The sequence below is a fragment of the Cololabis saira genome, chromosome 11, assembly GCF_033807715.1.
Source record: "Cololabis saira isolate AMF1-May2022 chromosome 11, fColSai1.1, whole genome shotgun sequence".
Lineage (NCBI taxonomy): Eukaryota > Metazoa > Chordata > Actinopteri > Beloniformes > Belonidae > Cololabis > Cololabis saira.
The window spans coordinates 26,848,096-26,867,129 of record NC_084597.1 but is presented as its reverse complement, the minus strand read 5'-3'; the positions used below and the strand labels follow the sequence as shown (position 1 = coordinate 26,867,129).

General features: G+C 37.5%; 2 protein-coding genes across 5 annotated transcripts; both read right to left on the bottom strand.

Moving 5' to 3' along the window:
• Window positions 1–769: 769 nt before the first annotated feature.
• On the bottom strand, window positions 770–3,414 carry smtna (smoothelin a). 2 transcript variants are annotated; one of them, XM_061734241.1, is made up of 8 exons: window positions 3,261–3,414; window positions 2,616–2,717; window positions 2,357–2,432; window positions 2,141–2,269; window positions 2,002–2,056; window positions 1,698–1,812; window positions 1,430–1,581; window positions 770–1,283 (listed from the first exon to the last, which is right to left on the bottom strand). In XM_061734241.1, exons 2-8 carry the CDS (start codon window positions 2,700–2,702, stop codon window positions 1,136–1,138), a joined length of 762 nt encoding a protein of 253 aa, XP_061590225.1. In that variant the 5' UTR covers window positions 2,703–2,717; window positions 3,261–3,414; the 3' UTR covers window positions 770–1,135. The 2 variants fall into 2 exon arrangements, with proteins under 2 accessions (XP_061590225.1, XP_061590226.1); XM_061734242.1 differs by having other exon boundaries at window positions 1,698–1,809.
• Window positions 3,415–7,452: 4,038 nt separating this feature from the next.
• On the bottom strand, window positions 7,453–15,157 carry slc35e4 (solute carrier family 35 member E4). Of its 3 annotated transcripts, none has more exons than XM_061734239.1 (3): window positions 15,119–15,157; window positions 12,824–13,431; window positions 7,453–9,011 (listed from the first exon to the last, which is right to left on the bottom strand). In XM_061734239.1, exons 2-3 carry the CDS (start codon window positions 13,410–13,412, stop codon window positions 8,479–8,481), a joined length of 1,122 nt encoding a protein of 373 aa, XP_061590223.1. In that variant the 5' UTR covers window positions 13,413–13,431; window positions 15,119–15,157; the 3' UTR covers window positions 7,453–8,478. The 3 variants fall into 3 exon arrangements, with proteins under 3 accessions (XP_061590223.1, XP_061590222.1, XP_061590224.1); XM_061734238.1 differs by lacking the exon at window positions 15,119–15,157 and adding an exon at window positions 14,788–15,104; XM_061734240.1 differs by lacking the exon at window positions 15,119–15,157 and adding an exon at window positions 14,943–15,104.
• Window positions 15,158–19,034: the final 3,877 nt, after the last annotated feature.

Sequence of the window (19,034 nt, the reverse complement as noted above, 5' to 3'; positions counted from 1 at the left end):
ATTTTCAAAGTCAAAGGCCAAAAGGGATAAAAAATATTTGAAATTTGGTTGAAAAACATTTTTAAGCTTGTCATATTAAATCTTAATCCTATTATTTAATACTTATGCTGTCAAATTATAAGTATAAAATAAATTATTCCCCTACTAAACATCACAATAGAGTTAAATAATGTCAAAAAAGAAAAAAAAGTGCAGTAAAAGTCAGCTATCTCAAAGCTACTTACTGCAGTTTTAGCCCAGACAGTAGACTAGTTGGGGCTTTATCTGGCCCCATGGCATTATGATTCCGTACTTGCAATGACAAAGGTTACATAGGTCAAAACTTGCCTCAAAATCGCAATCCATTTGAGTTTAAGGCCGTTTTGTCAGGGCCAAATGTGGCCAACATGCAGCAAAACAGTTTTGCATGTTATGCGTTGGTCAGATTTGGCTCATATCGTGACTGCTGACCGTTACAAAACACTGGATCCTGTCATCACACTTAACACTTAATTTTTACAATAAGTAATACCTCATTTTGAATTTGTATCTTAAAGCTAAAACCAAGATGTGGTCACTCCCTATTGGAGCGTTATTTTGTGAGACATCAGACAGCTTACACTTTTTTATAAATCGCAACCTATCCAAGTCTTGGCAAGTATTCTGAGTTTCCTGTCAGCTGGCGCGCTCTTTAACTGTCCAAAATAGCCAGTTATTACAAATTGAGTTAAGCCTTTCAAGTAAATTCCAAAGAGTTGATTATATTGGTTATAATCATGGAACAACAGTGTATTTTTTAAATTGACCTTTAATTCTCATACACTCGTGCCCTGAACAGTATCATTTTAAAGGCTGTGCTCAGATTCAGTGTGGGATTAATACAGATGTGTAATCTCAGTGGAATGTACTGATCCTAAGCAGCAGCTGTCCACACAGATATATAAGTCCTTACTAACACACATGCAAATACAAATACTACCAATTATTCACTGTGCATTTACATTCAAATCCCTAGAATCAAATACTAGAAATTACTATTCATTTGAAAACATATTTCTTTGACTTCATTTTGTGAAAATATGTGCATCAACTGGAAAAAAAAAAAAAAACTCAAATCATTGCGACTTCTAAAGGCTGTTGTCTGACTTCTCTTAGTCTAAGGCTGCTTTTTGGTTTTCACAAGGCCTTTTTCCACCAGGCAACGGTAGAACTCCTGGATGTAGGTGTACACACACTTCCAGTCGGGCTCCTCCATCTGGACTAAGTCATCAGCATCCAGCAGAGGGGGGCAGCCTGCCAGCCTCCTGCAGACAGGATGCCAATAAGGACAACATGACACAAACAATGACACCCAAGCTGTGCTGTCAGATGTAATGATGTCAACTTGTTCTTATTTGAAATGTACTACTTTAGATAAAGCTCCTTCTTCATATAAGGAACCAGAGCTCACTCTGCAGTGCTGAAAGCCAGCTGGAAGTTGTCCCTGGGCTTGTTGGGGTTAAGGGTAAAGTATTCAAATGCATCGGGGAAGAATCGGTGCACTAGGGCGCAGAAACCAATACCGTCTTTCCAACTTGAGGAGAAGTTCTGGATGTGTACCCCCTGTTTCATACCAGAGAAGTATCAGTTTAGATGATAAGTGGCAAATGGGGCACAAGGGGAGAGAGTTATGTTTAACTCCACTGGGCAATAATTCAATGCAAGTTGGGGATATTCACCTCATATGGCTCTGTTTTGGCCCTGCACCAATCCAGAAGCATCTGTTTGACATTTTTAGTGTTGGGTGCTGCAGGAGGAGGACATTTCTGGGCTGATGTAGCAGGACTAGGCCTGCTAGGCAGAGAAGAAAAGATATGCATGAGAAAGTAAGGCCTATCTCATCTTTTAAATATTGCAGCACCAACAACACTAACCTAAACATGTCTGGAACTGCTTACATACTTTATCTGGGACATAGTCTCTACATTTGTGCAGACAATGAACCCCAACATGTAAAATGAACCATAATAAAATGAAACTCACCTTCCTGCTGTCCTGTTGAGTGGAGTGTATGATGGAGACTGCTGACCTGTTGCCTCTAAGAACACAAGTAGAGTTACATTTAAAGTATTGAAATAGAAATTAAAAAGCAAGCAAACAAAAAATAGTACATCTTCCTCACTATTAATTGGTGGCTGCAGGTTCTTGGATGCTCTTCCAACACTACCAGCTCCACCTGTTGTTCCTCCTCTGCTCAGACTTTGCTGTCGCAGGTCCTGCTGCCTCGACCCTCGTTCCTGCTCCCGTTTTTCTGATGACAAAAGCATGTATTCAGAGGCAAAGTCAACAATGTAATAAATACCATCAAAGTCACTATACTACACTGCAATGATTTCACCTCTTTTTTTCTTGAGCAGGTCCCTCAATGCAGCACGAATCATCCGCCTCTCTTCAAAGTCTGCTGCACTGTCCAGCTAAGAGATAAATGCATAAAAAGGATACCGGGATTCTAACAAGTAATTTTAGTAGGTATAATGTGTTGAATGAACTCCTTTCATTGCATAGAAGATAGCATAACATCTGGCTGAGATGAAAACCTTAAATTTGTTGCATACATTTTCATTTTTAAACATTTAAATCACAGTTAACTGTCTCACCATCTTGTTGAGAACCTCTTCATCCTCAACAGCAGCCAGTTGTTCAGCGGTGAGCGATGCTGGTTTACTCTCAGTTTTTGACTCCATGTCTAATGAGTGAATCTGGTTGATTAAAATCAATATTAGCTTTTCTAAAACATACTAAGTAAAAAGCAAATTACTGGGAATACTTATTTGACAACAACCAAAAGAAACAAGGCAATTAAATGTCACAACTTTTTATTCTGATCCCCAAAAGTTTCTCATTGATAGAGAGTGATGTAAATGTCACAAATAAGAGTATAAACACCCATAAAGCCTTTTTTACTTTTGGGGTGTTCAGTATCTGGAACATATACAACCGTGAGTCTTTACAAATACAAACTGAGCAGCCGTGCAAAAGAAATGTTTGTACTGTTGAAGTACCCCCTTCTTGTATCTCAGCAACTGGCTGACTGCAGGAAAGAAAGAGTATAAACACGTACAAATATAGTAATGTAACCACTGCTAAACCAAGTTGATAACAGGGTGAAACTATGCGGCAACACTATGAGAAAATATCTTGTGCTTGATGTCACAAGTCAGGCAGATAAAAAAGCAACAATATATAAAAAGCAATGAATTTAAGATTGGAAATTGATCATACTGAAGCGTGGTCCGACTCACCTGTTACCAGGATGCATACAGATGTGTCTTGTGGTGATCTTTTGAATTCTGCACGCCTCTCACCTCTCCTTGTTACTCCTTGAAACTTTGTGTGAAGAGAGCTGTGAGAACTCAGCCCTGACATCCCACCTCACACCACAGTGCTTCATAAGGATGCCTGCTTGGAGAGAGAGAGAGACAGAGAGAGAGGAGAATGCTTCCAAGATCCATCCAAATTAGGATGGAGGAGGAGTAAGAGGTGGAGAAAGAAGGTCCATTCATCTCTGTCATCTTTAGTAAAGTCCCTGATCCTTCCGTCACCAGATGTTGACGTTGTGTCAAAACTCCCAGGACATTCTGTTAGATAAACCTTCTCTGTCTTGAGCACACATTTCACAGTTGTTTTTCCTTTTGAAAGAAACAGGAAAGAAAACAGCTGGATGGAACTTAAATAGTTAACAGTGAGGGAAACAGTTAGGAACACTGCCTTATTCAGGCAAAAGCCTGAGCAAGAGCTTTGTTTACAGAAGAAAAAGCCACTTGAAAATAAAAAACATAGCATATTCTGGGAGATAAATTCAAAAATATGCAAGTAGACATAATTAGTCAAATATCTCCTACTTCAGCTGTGATGATTTAGTGCTAAAGATTAATACACAGATGTATTTAATAGATCAGAAACTAGACCAACAGCTCCACCCAGTGGTAAACCCTCATAACTGCTGGTACAGGAAATGGATGAATTGGAACGTGTGGTTGTTCTTTAACATTTTGAATCGACAGCAGCAGGAGAAGCACACGCATAATATATATATATATATATATATATATATATATATATGTATATATATATATATATATATATATATATATATATATATATATATATATATATATATATATACAGTTCTCTCATTATTTAGAAAGATGAGTGAGGCCTGTCATTTTCATCATAGGTACACTTCAACTATGAGAGACAGAATGGGGGAAAGAATCCAAGAAATCACCTACAAACAAGCAAGATTTCTGGCTTTCACAGAACTGTAACTTCTTCTTTAAGAGGCTCCTCTCTCCTCCACTCAGAGTCATTTCCTGTATTAATGGCAATTGTTTTAACTGGTTATCAGTATAAAAGACACCTGTTCACAACCTCAAACAGTCACACTCCAAACAAGACCAAAGAGCTGTTAAAGGACGTGAGAAACTAAATTGTAGACCTGCACCAGGTTGGGAAGACTGAATCTGCAATAGGTAAGCAGCTTGGTGTGAAGAAATCAACTGTGGGAGCAATTATTAGAACATGGAAGACATACAAGACACTGATAATCTCCCTCCATCTAGGGCTCCACGCAAGATCTCACCCCGTGGAGTAAAAACGATCACAAGAACGGTGAGTAAAAATCCCAGAACCACACGGGGGGACCTAGTGAATGACCTGCAGAGAGCTGGGACCAAAGTAACAAAGTACCATCAGTAACACACTACGCGTCTAGGACTCAGATCCAGCAGTGCCAGACGTGTCTCCCTGCTTAAGCCAGTACATGTCCAGGCCCGTCTGAAGTTTGCTAGAGAGCATTTGGATGATGCAGAAGAGGATTGGGAGAATGTTATATGGTCGGATGAAACCAAAATAGAACTTTTTGGTAGAAACACAACTTGTCGTCTTTTGTTATTGACCAAATACTTATTTTCCATTATAATTTGCAAATACATTCTTTAAAAATCAGACAATGTGATTTTCTGGATTTTTTTTCATTTTTTTCATTTTGTCTCTCATAGTTGATACCTGTGATGAAAATTACAGGTATATCTCATCTTTTTAAGTGGGAGAACTTGCACAATTAGTGGCAGACTAAATACTTTTTTGCCCCACTGTATATATATATATATATATATATATATATATATATACATACATATATACATACATACATACACATTCATGCATATACATACATATATATATATATATATATATACACACACACACACACAGACACACACACACACATACATATACTTGATAATGTATAAGATAACGTCTACAATTTCCCTGCAAAAACATTAGCATGCTTTAAGGTTTGTTTTTTTAATTCTTTGATATCTTCGTTTACAAGTTTTTTGTTGTTCCTGCCCTAACTAAAAGCAAACATTAAAGCCATCCCGTGTAGCAATAGCACTTCAGAATACAAGGGGGCATCATATCACAGGAAAATTCATGGGTCAGCTGAAAACAGTGGACGAAACATTAGGTCATGTTACCCATTGGTTTACAAAGACTGGTTTTGAAGCCACGTTTATTTGAGCGTCCAAAAACCAAGTCGATATCCATTTACCCGCCATGTTAAAATGTCTAGTTTTGCAGCAGAAAGAAACATATTTTTGATCTCCATAGTTAGATTTCACATCCACATTCATTTTTTAATCTTCTTTTTTCTTACCACACCCTGTATAATAGTCAGTTAGTGGGGAATGTATTGTAAGGATACAGGGGTGTGAAAAACTCTGAATCAGTGACACAGTACCTGGGTTTGTTTATTTGTTTATTTGTTGCTTGAGTCCAATTATTTTTTTCATGCAATACCAAATGATGTTTACATGAAGTTTGCCCCTGAACAGAACCACCTTATGTACAGTATGTCCAAATAAGGCATGAGGCAAATGTTTTAGTCTGGAACCAGTATAGTTTAAACTGCCTATAAAATACATAAATATAATAAAATAACTATGTACATCCAACTAGCTTTGCAAACAATCAAAAACAATATGTACAAAAGAACCACCGGCAATGAAGGCAGCATCTTCGTACCCTGTCAGTACAACATTAGCATCTCCCCAGCTATTGATCTATTCAACGTGATATCCATGGCAACATGTATTTAATGTTAAGTAGCCACATTTTTCTGCTGAAAAATAAATCATTCATATTCAGAATTATTACAGTCCTTGTAGTTGTTAAAAAGCTGCTTGACCCCATTTAATAGTAAACAATGAACAAACAAGGATGTTGCAAGTCCTATTAAATACCTGAGGTATTTATTGTTAAATGGTTGGATTATGTGTTGTACATTATCTTAACAGTTGAAACAGACTATGTTGAAACATTAGAGAAAATAATCCAAACATAAATGATATTTTCCACAATTTTCAGTTGAGTGGGGAAAAAAACAAATAACTATTTAAAATAGTTTCACAATCAGTGTTATCTTTGTCAATGGCACACATGGAATCCAAAAGCATTGTCGCCTACCAAAAAACACAGTGGGTGTTCAGAAATAAAACAAAAAAAACTTTCATGAGTAAATTTGCTGTTGTGCCATCTGATGAAATCTCAAACTGTGTCTGCGTAATGAGCCTGTGTTACCACAAAACATAAAGACGGAGCCGTCAAATGTTAACATTCTGCATACAATACAGGCTGGAAACTGTAACTGACATCAAAGATGCTTTTGGGAGTGGTAGCATGCAGTCATCTGCCTCATCCTGTTCTTAAAAGGGGGAAAAAGTCAGAGAAATACAGTCAATTTATTACATTTTGCAGTTGTGACTCACTTGAAGACAAGAACCTACAGCATTTAAAGCCAACGATTACCAAGGACTTAACATGAATAAATCTTTTCTTCCACACAAATAACATTAATTTATTGAAAATCAAAAATTATGCCAATAAAATGCTTTCCGAATACAGAAAAAGGCCACATTCTGTACGTTTATGGGCACAGAAATGTTTCAATGTCAACCTGATTAAGAGCTTACTCTGAAAAAGACAATGCCATGTAAGCAGCATTTTCTGACTACCCTAACTAAAACAAGGTTACATCTGGGGGAGGCAAAAATGTAAATTAAGTTTTGCGGAGTATGCTGATCTTGGTTGTACAGTCTTTAAATATTATTTTGAACCATAATCACATTATGTCATACTGCTATTCCATAACGCATGTCTTGGATTTCAGCAGCCAACCACAACAGGACAACTGCAGGTAAAAACACATTTGAGTAAGGGACAATGCTAATAAAGTTTTGTGTTTTAAGGGAAACGAAAGCAATGAATGCTTTGTATGGGCATAGGTATGATCTTTATCATGTAAAAGGGGAAAATAAAAGCAGAATCCCATATTGACCTTCAAAAAAGGTCAATAGTTGGGACATTACGTTTCATGCCAATATACCCACCGCCCAGCTTAGGTTTTTGTTTTTTTAATAATTCCTGAACTTTAAAAAAAAAAAGAAAAGAGGATTAAGGAAGAGCCTTTAAATATACTTTTTTTTACTCTTCCACATGGAAAAAAATAAAAGAAAATGGGCTAAAGTTGAGTGAAACTCCTTAGAGAACTCGTGAAACTAATTATGGAGGTATATTGCAAAGAAAGGAACACACTGTTGTAAAGATGGAACTAATTGGACTAATTCCACAGAGACGGTCTTTTCAGGTTGGCATGAGAACAAAATCTAGGCCTTCAGTGGAAAGTCAGACCAAGGTTCATAGTGGAGGACAAAACACAGAGCTCAGGCCTCTGAATAAAAATGTGCTTCAGTCAAGGAGAAAAAACATCTGATTGCACAAAAAATGTTCCATCATTGCAACTTCGGCATCAAGGCCAAAGTTTTAGCCCTACAACATCAGTTTCCTATTTTACATACCAATAAATAAGCTGCCGAAAACCCCAGTCCTTTAGCGTGATAGGGCCAGGTGAATAAAAGGTAACAGTACCATAAATATATCTTTTCTAATACAAATTATGCCCGTTCAAATTTAGGGCGAAGTGCTTTCTAAGCGCCATCCACCCTCTACGTCACTGCAGCAGGTTATGTTTACAAAAGCAACCGAAAACATTGATTAGTGCCCTCGGAAACAGAGAGCATTTTCACAGTGGAGTAGTGTGAGCGGCGGAGTGAATACCTTCTGAGGTATCAAACAGTTCTGTGTGCTCATGCATGTATATACCTCTATAAAGGCATATGGAAGTGATTTACAGATAAAATACTGATTTCAGCCATCACTGTTTAGCATAAAAGCAACCCTTTCCTCTCTGCAGACTCCAGTTTTTGTGACTAGAAGACAAATAAATTGGCACAATGAGGAAGAAAGGAACAAAAGCTGTCACTACATCAGTGACAATGGCTGTAAATGGTCAAACTAACTCGTCTTGGCAACTTTATCACACAAAGTGTGCACAACACAAATTACAGTGTATCCAGTTTAAATTTTTTATTGTACCGTCTACCTAAAACTTTCAGTTCAGTTCATTTTGTCTTCTGGTTTCACATCCGCTCTGTGCTGTTGACGGGTTTTATCAGACGTCCCAGGTTTGACCGAGTCCTCTCGACCAGCGGTGTGAAAACGGGTCTGTTCGGGATGTTTAACTTTAGCCCTGCGTGTGTCCAGGTAGCTGACGATAAACTCTGAGTTCTGATAAATAAGCATGCCGGACAATGTGAGCACCGCCCCGGCGCAGCTGAGCGCAGACAGCTCACTGCCAAAAAGTAGTTGAGACAACAGCAAGTTTCCCACCACGTTAAGGTTGCCGAGGATATGCAGAGTGACGGCTGAGGTCAGCGTGATGACGCAGCAGCTGGCCAGGTTGTACATGACTGAGCCGAGGCAGCTGAGAAGGATGAAGACCCACAGTTGGCGGTCGTAATGCAGCGGTGACTCCAGCAGAGCCCAGTTCTCTAAAGCCAGAGCGGCCACGGCCAAGATGCAGAAGCTGGGGATGGACATCAAGTAGAGCAAGAACACAGAGTTGATCTTCTCCTCCTGAAGTAAAATACCTGAGAAAACACACACAAAAATAAATAACCATGTATTTATGCCCGTTTTATTACAAAATCTGTGAAATTAAAGAAAAAGATTTCAGCTACCAAATGATGTCCCAGTGAAGGAAACGTGTTAAAATAAAAGATTTTTATGAGGAAAAATAATCAGATGAGAGAAAGCAAATGAGAAAGACCTTTAAGAGGTGCACATTCTACGCAGGTAACAGGCGCAAAGAACAATAAGAGAAGTCATTGAATATTGATAATTTGGGTGTAGTTAACAGGGATGAGCAGAAATGCAAACATAACCACAGGACATTTTAAATGAAAACAGGAAATGCCTTTAACTTTTAGGACTATAAGCATCTAAATTCAGGCAACCCCACCTTAACGCAGAGTTAACTGATAATACTCTTCAAATCATTCTTAACATGCTGTCAAAAATAATACTGAAATTTGCATTTAATGTTTATGATAATGCTTTAGCTGACAACTTCAGCAAAGATGAAAATCTTTTTTTTTATGATAATGCAAAAATAAACGACAAAGGGAGCCGAATGTTATAACCATTTGTTGTTTTTTTTTTTTAAATATAACGAACACTAACAATTTTAATAATATATAATAACATATTCATTTTTTCGTCCTTTTTTGCATTAGGTAAGTAAACAAAAAAGTTACAGGGACATGCCGAACTATATATTTTTTTTTTCCAAATCAGTTAAGACATTATAGTTTTGAAAATACAATTTAGTCACTTTTCCTGCTTAAGGTACTCAAAAAATATAACCCCATGTATTTCAGAGTACTCTTTAGGTGACAACAGCTGGTTCCTGTGTTTTTAAGGTCACAATAACAGGAACAAACTGATAAACTGCTATTCAAGAGGCAAAGACAAGTTGTAAAGTTGTTTTACAGCATGAAAATAGCAGGACATTATGCAAAACTCTTCTGTGGAGCTCTGTATTAACATGCCTTCATGTATGAAGTAAAACACACCAGTGTCCTGAGTATTATCTACAGCAGGATACAATAACTGCCGTTGTTTTCACCTTAAAAACACGTCTGTGTCATTACAGAAAAATGTAGTCCTGGAGTCATAATTATAGCGAGAACAAGTCTCATGTTTTATGACAAAACTTTGGATGGTTATCTATAAGAATATTTTTTCTTTTGTATGATTGCATGATACTATTACAGCTGCAGAAGAAATAGTCACAAAACTTTAAAAGGTATGTACCGGAGCGGATATGGCATAAAAACTAAGAGTTTCACTATAAACAAAAGGTACATACTTGACAAAGTGTCAGAGAAAAGAAAAAAACTCAGGGAAACTGTTATATCAAGAAGTGAGTGGATGAAAATAACTTTAAAATAACAGTTGGAATTTGTTTAATCCATCTGATACAAATGTAACAGCACTTTACATTCCCCATTATGTATTTACCGTATATGATGGAGCAAACAAGCAAATTACTGCAGTTTGTCAATAAAGCATTCAAAGAGATGAGTCCTCTATTCCCAGTCTACCCTTTAACTATGTCCTTCTGTATCTCCAGGACTAAAATATGTACCGGTAGCATTACATTCATTAGATCAATTTGCTTTTGTGTTTTGTTACAAATTAAAGACAAGCCTGTGATGCAGTTGTGAAAACAACTGTAGAAAACACAATTTTCTTCTGACAACTAGCAGCGCGCTGTGGAGACTAATGAAGTTAGCAAGCATAATCTACTGCCCACAAACACCCATCTGTGATGCAATATACTTCCAGAGACCAGCTTGAAAGTAATTATTCTAACAAATAATTCAGTAGGAGCACAGGACATTAGATAAATGGGCACAGTGGATATAATTAGTTTGAGAAAGAACTAGCTAGTTCACATGAGATCATTTCAGAAAACAATCTGTTGCATTATTTATAGCAGTGTTTCCCAACCCTGGTCCTCGAGCCCCCCCTGTCCTGCATGTTTTAGATGTTTCCCTGCACCAACACACCTGATTCTAATTAATGGTCCTCATTAGCTTCTCACCAAGGTCTGCACAACTCTGTTGATGACACAGGTACTTGTATCACGGTGTGCTGAAGCAGGGAAACATCTAAAACATGCAGGACAGGGGGTCCTGATGAACAGGGTTGGGAAACGCTGATTTATAGCATTACCGGTAATCTAAACTGTTGTGTTAATCTCACAGTGTTTTTATCTCCTGTATGTTTGCTCGTTTAAAAAAAAAATGGACACTGTTCTGGGTACATAACACGTTTGATTAGACTGTTCAATTCTGATGGAAAACATATCCTTTTAGTGATCCCATTCTGATTTGTTCCTGAGCAGTTTCTTAATTTCTAGGCATTTCTCTGCACATACAGCATCCTTCAGAAAACAAAACAGCAAATTAAAGTAACTGTAAAGTAAAGCCACATCTATTATCAGTAACATGAGTCATAGGTTTGAAGATCACATTCCTGAACATTTCTGGTCAGCAGCATCCAACATAAACATTCAGACCAGCGAAACCAGGCCACGACACTCACAGACGTGTATTAATGTGGATATTTTGTTTCCTTAGCAACCAGTAAAAGTATGTTATTGTACCATTCCACATTATGCGAGGGTGTGTCTATGGACTGCAGAGTGAATCACCACATAGTAAAAAGTTCCAGGACCACAGACTGCTGCAGTCTCTGGAGGAAAACTAAAAATAATCTATCTGATGTCAGGAGCAAGTAAAAAAAAAAAAAAGTAGTCAAATCACAGATAAAAAAAAAAGAAGTAAAATATTCGTATAAACAAACAGAATGGAGCAGACTTTAATGAGAGAGTGAAATAGCTACATACTCATATTTTTTGGAATTGTGAAAAATTGAAATTTTTCTGGAAAGAACATTCAGTTTTGACAAAAGTACTTGGATATGAGATTCCATTAACATGTACTGTCTTATACTTGTCATATTGCAACGGTAGTGCAGGCAGAGCATCACTGGTTGGTTAAGACACTCCTTACAGTTGCTAGGAAAACCATCACTAGAGCTTGGTATAAACCTGAATCGCCTACTTTTAAACAGTGGCTGGATATTATTAAAGAAATATGGACGATGGAAAGACTGACCCATATCCTGAGTTTGAGGGAAGGACTATTTGAGAAGAGATGGCAAAAGTGGACATTTTATCTACAGAAAGCATAAGGATGCGGGCCTCTTTTTTTTCTTCCTCTTTTCTTTTTTTGGATAGATTATTAATGTGCTAACCCACAAGTTTATGTTTGTTTTTCTACTTTTTATTCTTATTTGTTTGTTTGTTGCACAGTGAATATACAGATAATTTTTGTGATCTGGTAAAAATGTGCAGTTGTAAAAAAAACTGAAAATCGAATAAACACAAAGTGACAAAAAAAAAAGAACACATCTTTTAAAAGTGGCATTTTGCCTTAAGTCTCAAAAGCTAAAATGTAACTGCTGAATTAGTCATTTTTGCTTCATTTATTTATTTCAAAACTATTTCAAAATGTAATTGAAGTTACTTAAAATTGTCCAGATCTGGTAAAAATGTGCAGTTGTAAAAAAAACTGAAAATCTAATAAACACAAAGTGACCAAAAAAAAAGAACACATCTTTTAAAAGTGGCATTTTGCCTTAAGTCTCAAAAGCTAAAATGTAACTGCTGAATTAGTCATTTTTGCTTCATTTATTTATTTCAAAACTGTAAAAAAATGTAATTGAAGTTACTTAAAATTGTCCAGATCTGGTAAAAATGTGCAGTTGTAAAAAAAAACTGAAAATCTAATAAACACAAAGTGACAAAAAAAAAAAAGAAATAGCTACTTACTCTGTTGAATGGATTTGACACCCCTCAGCATGGTTGCTGCAAACACGAAGAAGCAGCCCGTCTGATCAAACTGGACCTCTCCCATGATGCTGAAGGATGCCCCCAGGCAGATGGGCATCATAGCTGTGTATTTGAGGATGTGATGCTGCTTTCCCAGGATAAGAGTAGAGATGGCCAAAGTAAAGAGCGGCGTGGTGGTGTAGATCATTTGTGCAAATGACAGCTGGACATAGTTCAGACCCACGTTCCCAAAGGCGATACTGGCACAAAACGTCAGACTCAACAGGAACACTTTACATTTAGCACTGGGGGTCAGGTCCTGCTCAGCTCCCTCTCTGTGCTGGATAACCCGCAGCTTCATGAGCCCATAGTCCACCACTATGGCTGTCAGCATGTGCAGTGCTGACAGAAGCAGAGGGTACCTGAAGTTGTAAACGGCAAATATCCATTTGTTGAGGCTGGAGATGGTGGTGCCAGTCACCAGCCACACAATCACAGCTGAGAGCAGATGCAGCATCTCTGCGGGCGGCCTCCTCCGGCCTCTCTCCTGCTGAGTCGCCTCGTATTTGGAGAAGCCATCGCTGATCATGTTCGTATCATTGTCCTCTCTGTAGGGGAAACAAACGTTGAATGTCCATCCTATTATCCCCAGGTCATATCTGTTATCAAATGGTGGTTTTTAAAGCTAAATCACGAATGTAAAGCACATAAGACCCGGCTCTTTCTTTTCTTCCAGCAGTATCCAGTCTTCTGTTGTCTGTTTCAGCACCGCCTATGGCGACACGTGTTTGTATTTTGCATGACGGCCTGGTTGCGTAACATGCCCTGACTGAGTCGGTAAAAGGGCTGAGGGAAGACGGGGAAGAGGGAGGAGGAGGAGATCAGAGGGGAAACGACAGCGTTTTCCCTGCGACTCCGCGGGTTGGTTGTTTCTCTCTATAGTACTCTATTTCCCACGAAGCAGCAACGAAAAACAGCGTGATGCATCAAAAACAGCTGTGAGTCATACCTGTTAAGTCTCCCGTTTTGACCGGGGAAATACCGTATTTTACCCCTCTTTCCCGCCGTACTCCCATATTAGTATTTTCCCGTAAATTGCCCGTTTTATAATATAATAATTATATAATAATGCCGCGTTCCATTTGTCCTCGGAAGTCGGAATTTCCTAGTTCCTAATCGGAATTTTCAACTGGAACGCCCCTCGAAGTGGGATTTCCTACTGGGAAAGTGGGAGAAGCTTCACCACCCCCGAGTTACCATTCAAAGATGGCTGCCATTCCCAGTTCCCAGTTCCGATTTCCGAGGTAAATGGAACGCGGCATAATAAACAGCAAACTGAATTGCCACTAGCCTCGCGAGAACTGCTGCTTGCCTCATTATGGGTGGCAGTTCTCGCGAGGTTAGTGGCGACAACTGAAGCAAACTCGGAAAAACAAATCAGAGATGGATGTAACAAGAGAGAAGACATTCTGACAAAAAAGAAGACTTGGTGTAAATATCTTTAAAAATGGGAAATCAAATTTACTTTCCTAAAGACACAGAAACATGAATCTGTGTAATCAGTCAGTGAATACCAGAGAGCCACACGAGTGAAAATGACAACTTAAAATAAAATGTAAATGTTTCACTTGAAGACAATCGATGTGTAGCCTATATAAACGGAAAATATTAAAAATAAATAAATGCGCTTTAATCCACTTTTGTGTTTTCATTTAAGCACTATTATAGGAATTACATACATAGGAATGTGTCAACAAAGGTAGAACTATCAGGCTACGACCACATAAGATTTCTCGTAAATCTGTGTTAAAATGTAAGATACTGGACCTCGGTGGAAAATGTCCCGTAATTTTAAATCCCAAACTTGCCAGGTATGTTAAGTAAACATCACGTGTGTGCGGTTTAAACACGACAACACTGCGTTATTATTATCATAAAGACACTAATATTATGATTATTGTCACCTTCATGCCGGTGTAAAGAGCAGGTCCTCCCAGCTCCTTAGCTTAGCCTTTGGGTTAAAGTTACCGCTCCATGAGTGGAGCAAAGGGCTGACTCGGTGAGACCAATGCAGCTGGTTGTGTAATAAAGTGAAATGTAATCTGGATCCAGCTGTCACCTGTGTTCCTGCACTGACCCCTCAAGCCTGTTAGCTAATGGAGGTTGCAGGTTATAAAACCCAGCAAGGCAGCACTTGCTTCTTCTCCTCCTCGGGTGGAAATCGCCGCTACTCGTCTCGCGTCAACCCCAGACGCCTGGGCTACATTCCCCGCTGGGACGTGTGTGTGTGTTTACCTTCTTCTCCCCAGATCACTGACAGCATCCGCAGCTCCGCCAGTGGCTCTGTGACGTCACTGAACCGCACACACGACCACGCGCCTCCGTGTCAGTGTCATTTAAAGGGCAACGCCGCCGTTTCCACTGTGTCGTCAAACTTCCCACTACTAGGCCGTCAGGCAGGGGCGCCTCCAAAAATGTTTCCTAGGGGGGGCCAGATGGGTCCACTTAAATTCTTGGGGTGGACACCAAAACTAAAAGCCATCATTACAGGATTTTATTATACTGTTGTAGTATACAGGCTCAGAAATACTTTATACTTTATACTTATATATATATATATATATATATATATATATATATATATATATATATATATATATATATATATATATATATATATTTTATTAATATATATATATATTTTTATTTATTTATTTATTTTTTAATTTTTATTTATTTATTTTATTATTAGGCTCGGAAATACTTAAAGAAAGTAAGTATTTTACTCCCCCCCCCGGTGGTACCTCTGCCGTCAGGTCACCCACCTTTTCGTTTCATCTCAGCATCTTCAGCTGAAGAAAACTCAAATAACCTATCTCAAAAAATTAGAATATTCTGGCAATCTTAATCTTAAACTGTAAGCCATAATCAGCAATATTAAAATAATAAAAAAGGCTTGCAATATTTCAGTTGATTTGTAATGAATCCAGAACGTATAACATTTTGTTTTTTTAATTGCATTACAGAAAATAAAGAACTTTATCACAATATTCAAATTTTCTGAGACAGTCCTGTAGGTGTAGTTAAGTAAGTAGATCAAATCCATTTCACTGACAGGGCCACGATTGTTATTAATTTAATTTTAATCAAGATATGCTGAAATAGCCCCAAATAAATATACTTTACATGTGTAAAGAGATGGTTTTATATTAACTTGAAGTTAGGTATATTACTTATCATGGTCGTGACATTAATGGGATAGTTTTGCATAGAGATGTCTAAGGAGAAAGATACACACAATGATAAAAAACGAAATCACATTATGGGCACTTTTTATTATTTCACTTTAGTTTATAATTCATCTTCATTGTGGCATCATATAACACTGTTTTTAGTCATTTTTGTGCACTTTTCGGCTCATTATAGTATTTTTCTACATATTTGGGAAGACAAGGTGGCATCCACTTTGGATTACGTCAGGTTTGTTTACATCAGGGGCCGCTGTTATTGGTCCAGCGCGATCACGTGACGCAGCCGCAGCGCTCCTTTACACAGGTGCCGCTGGAAATAGTCCCGCTATTAAAATAACGAAAAATACTTCCTAGAAATCCGAGTTCAACTTTTTATCCTATGCTTAACATAAATAGTTATTTTTTTTAAAGTGAAAATAATGTACACCCCAGAGGTGGGATCGAGATCCTCTTTCTAAAGACATTTACGTGGTTGACCTGACGGCCTATACTACTCTCTTGTTTGCAGGATTGAAAGTTCTGGAGTTTATTTTGTACACAACCAGTATAGTCCATGGTCCAGGCCAGATATCAGTAACACTTAAGGTGACAAAACCTGCTTATAATTTTTGAAAATATCCATGTCTGTAGATTATATTTTGGTAAGATAACCCTTCCTGAGTGGCAGCTGGATCATAGTTATCACCTCATGAAGTTCAGAAAATTACATTTTAGATGCTGGTGCATATCCTGGTTTAGACTCATGTAGGCCTACAGGATATCTGTTAATGTTTCACAATATTGTCTTTGGTATCATTTTAAGCATTCATTCAAGCTAAGATGTGAATCTTTCTGACCAACATCGAGGTCACTGCAGCTCTTTAAACTATAAACAACACACATTTTTACACAATTTTCGCCTAAATGATATACTATCTTTTATCCCTGTGTCATCTAGGAACAACAGAGACACAAAATACAAAAATTGGAATACTCACAGGACCATAAGGATTCAGGAAATGTATCACATCTTAGCTTGAATGAATGCTTTAAAGGTCCCCTTTAAAATGATACCAAAGACAATATTGTGAAACATTGACAGATATCCTGAGTCTAAACCATATATATATAACCATATATATATATATATATATATATATATATATATATATATATATATATATATATATATATATATACCAGCAGCATCTAAAATGTAATTTTCTGAAGGGGATGGGTAACTTCATGAGCTGATAACTATGATACAGCTGCCACTCAGGAAGGGTTATCACACCAAAATATCATCTACAGACATGGATCTTTTCAAAAATTATAAGCAAGTTTGGTCACCGTGAAATTTTGGGCTCTGGCCCATGGACTAGTACGGAAGAGTATTAGGGCCAGGCAGGAGAAAAATAAAAATAATATTTTAGAGGAGGAAGATTTTTTTTTCATTATGCACTTCGAGAAAAAAATCGAAATGTCGAGAAAAAAGTCGAAATGTCGAGATTAATGTTGAAGTACAATTTCGAGAAAAAAGTTGAAATGTTGAGAAAAAAGTCAAATTTTTGTGAATAAAGTTGAAATGTCGAGAAAAAAGTCAAAATTTTGTGAATAAAGTTGAAATGTTGAGAAAAAAAGGCGAAATTTCAACTTTATTCACGAAATTTTGACTTTATTCTTGAAATTGTATTTCAACATTATTGTCGACATTTGGACTTTTTATTTTTTTTAAATATTTTTTTCTATGTAATAGTGAATTGCTGGATAATAATTCATGTTCATGGCATTCAAAAATATGCATCTAATTCAATTCAGGTTTGAGTCAAATAGTTAAAAAATCGTTACACTCACAAAAAAGGGGCTAAAAAAATTCATCACGCCAGGAAGGGTGAAGGCAATCGGGTTGGCCGGCCCTGCCGATGAGGTGCCCCTTATTTATTCTTCAGGGAGTTGGCAACCCTACTCATAACGTCTCAGAGTAATCAATCACTGTTCAATAATAATAATAATAATAATAATAATAACCACAATCATATGCTGTAACAATGCACCTTTCAATAACCATGTTTACCTCATACAGCTGCACCTTTCACTTTAAAAAAAATTCGTATATGTTAATAAGAGCTGTCATTTGTCTATTTACTGTACAGTGAGCGAGGTCTTGTTTGACCTGACTTGACCAAATAAACCTAATTCTGATTCTGATTTACAGACAGTTGTATAGTATAGTAGTATATTTTATGTATTTTTCCTCAATAACAGTTATATATGTTAATATATTGGCCTACCCTTTTTTATTTAAAATGCAACACATTCTATAAAAGTTGGAATTGTAAAGATTTTACCACTTGCAATGTTGTCATTTCTTCTCACGACACAAAGACTTTTAGGCCTTGAGGATACCATTTGCAACATTGAAGAAAAAGAGGCTTCAAAACAGTAGTCTGAAAAGCTGTGGGTGACATCATGGATTGTCTGTCCAGTAAATTACAGTCTATGTTCAGGGGGTCAGGACAAGGAGGCTATGAGCAGTTTGCCATTCTGAAGCTAGGCCTGTATGAAAATCTTATCCCAAGATGTTTTAGATAACTTTACGGACGCAAAAGGACCCTCTTTCACCGAGGCACATTCAAATGGAACTTACAAATACCATAGAGGGATGTGTGCAAAATATTAACATAAGGTTTATTGTGCTGTTAACTGCCCTGAGAGACTACTCCAGTGGGTTTTGGATTGGTCAGGAAGGGTTTGGGGGTTAAAGCTAAGCTAAGGGTTTAAAGGCTTCCACCAGATGATACCAACTGAAATTGCATCTAGCTCATGTTTCTACATCTTCCAGCAGCTGAAGCTTCCAGTAAAGCACCTTTTGCCTTGTATTCTTTCTGCAAATTTCTTCTACATTTTCTTTGAGAAACATTATTTTCAAATGTTTCAATGATTTTCTCTTACATTCATTGTCACAGTGGAGATCCTCTGTC

Bases quoted from the DNA above. Each gene is read 5' to 3' on its own strand.
- slc35e4 (XM_061734239.1), bottom strand. From the start codon at position 13,412: ATGATCAGCGATGGCTTCTCCAAATACGAGGCGACTCAGCAGGAGAGA. The intron at 9,012-12,823 runs GTAAGTAGCTAT...GTGTTTTCTCAG, and splicing joins TGTCAAATCCATTCAACAGA to GTATTTTACTTCAGGAGGAG.
- smtna (XM_061734241.1), bottom strand. From the start codon at position 2,702: ATGGAGTCAAAAACTGAGAGTAAACCAGCATCGCTCACCGCTGAACAA. The intron at 2,057-2,140 runs GTGAGGAAGATG...TTGTGTTCTTAG, and splicing joins CCTGCAGCCACCAATTAATA to AGGCAACAGGTCAGCAGTCT. The intron at 1,284-1,429 runs GTGAGCTCTGGT...TCCTGTCTGCAG, and splicing joins CTGGCTTTCAGCACTGCAGA to GAGGCTGGCAGGCTGCCCCC.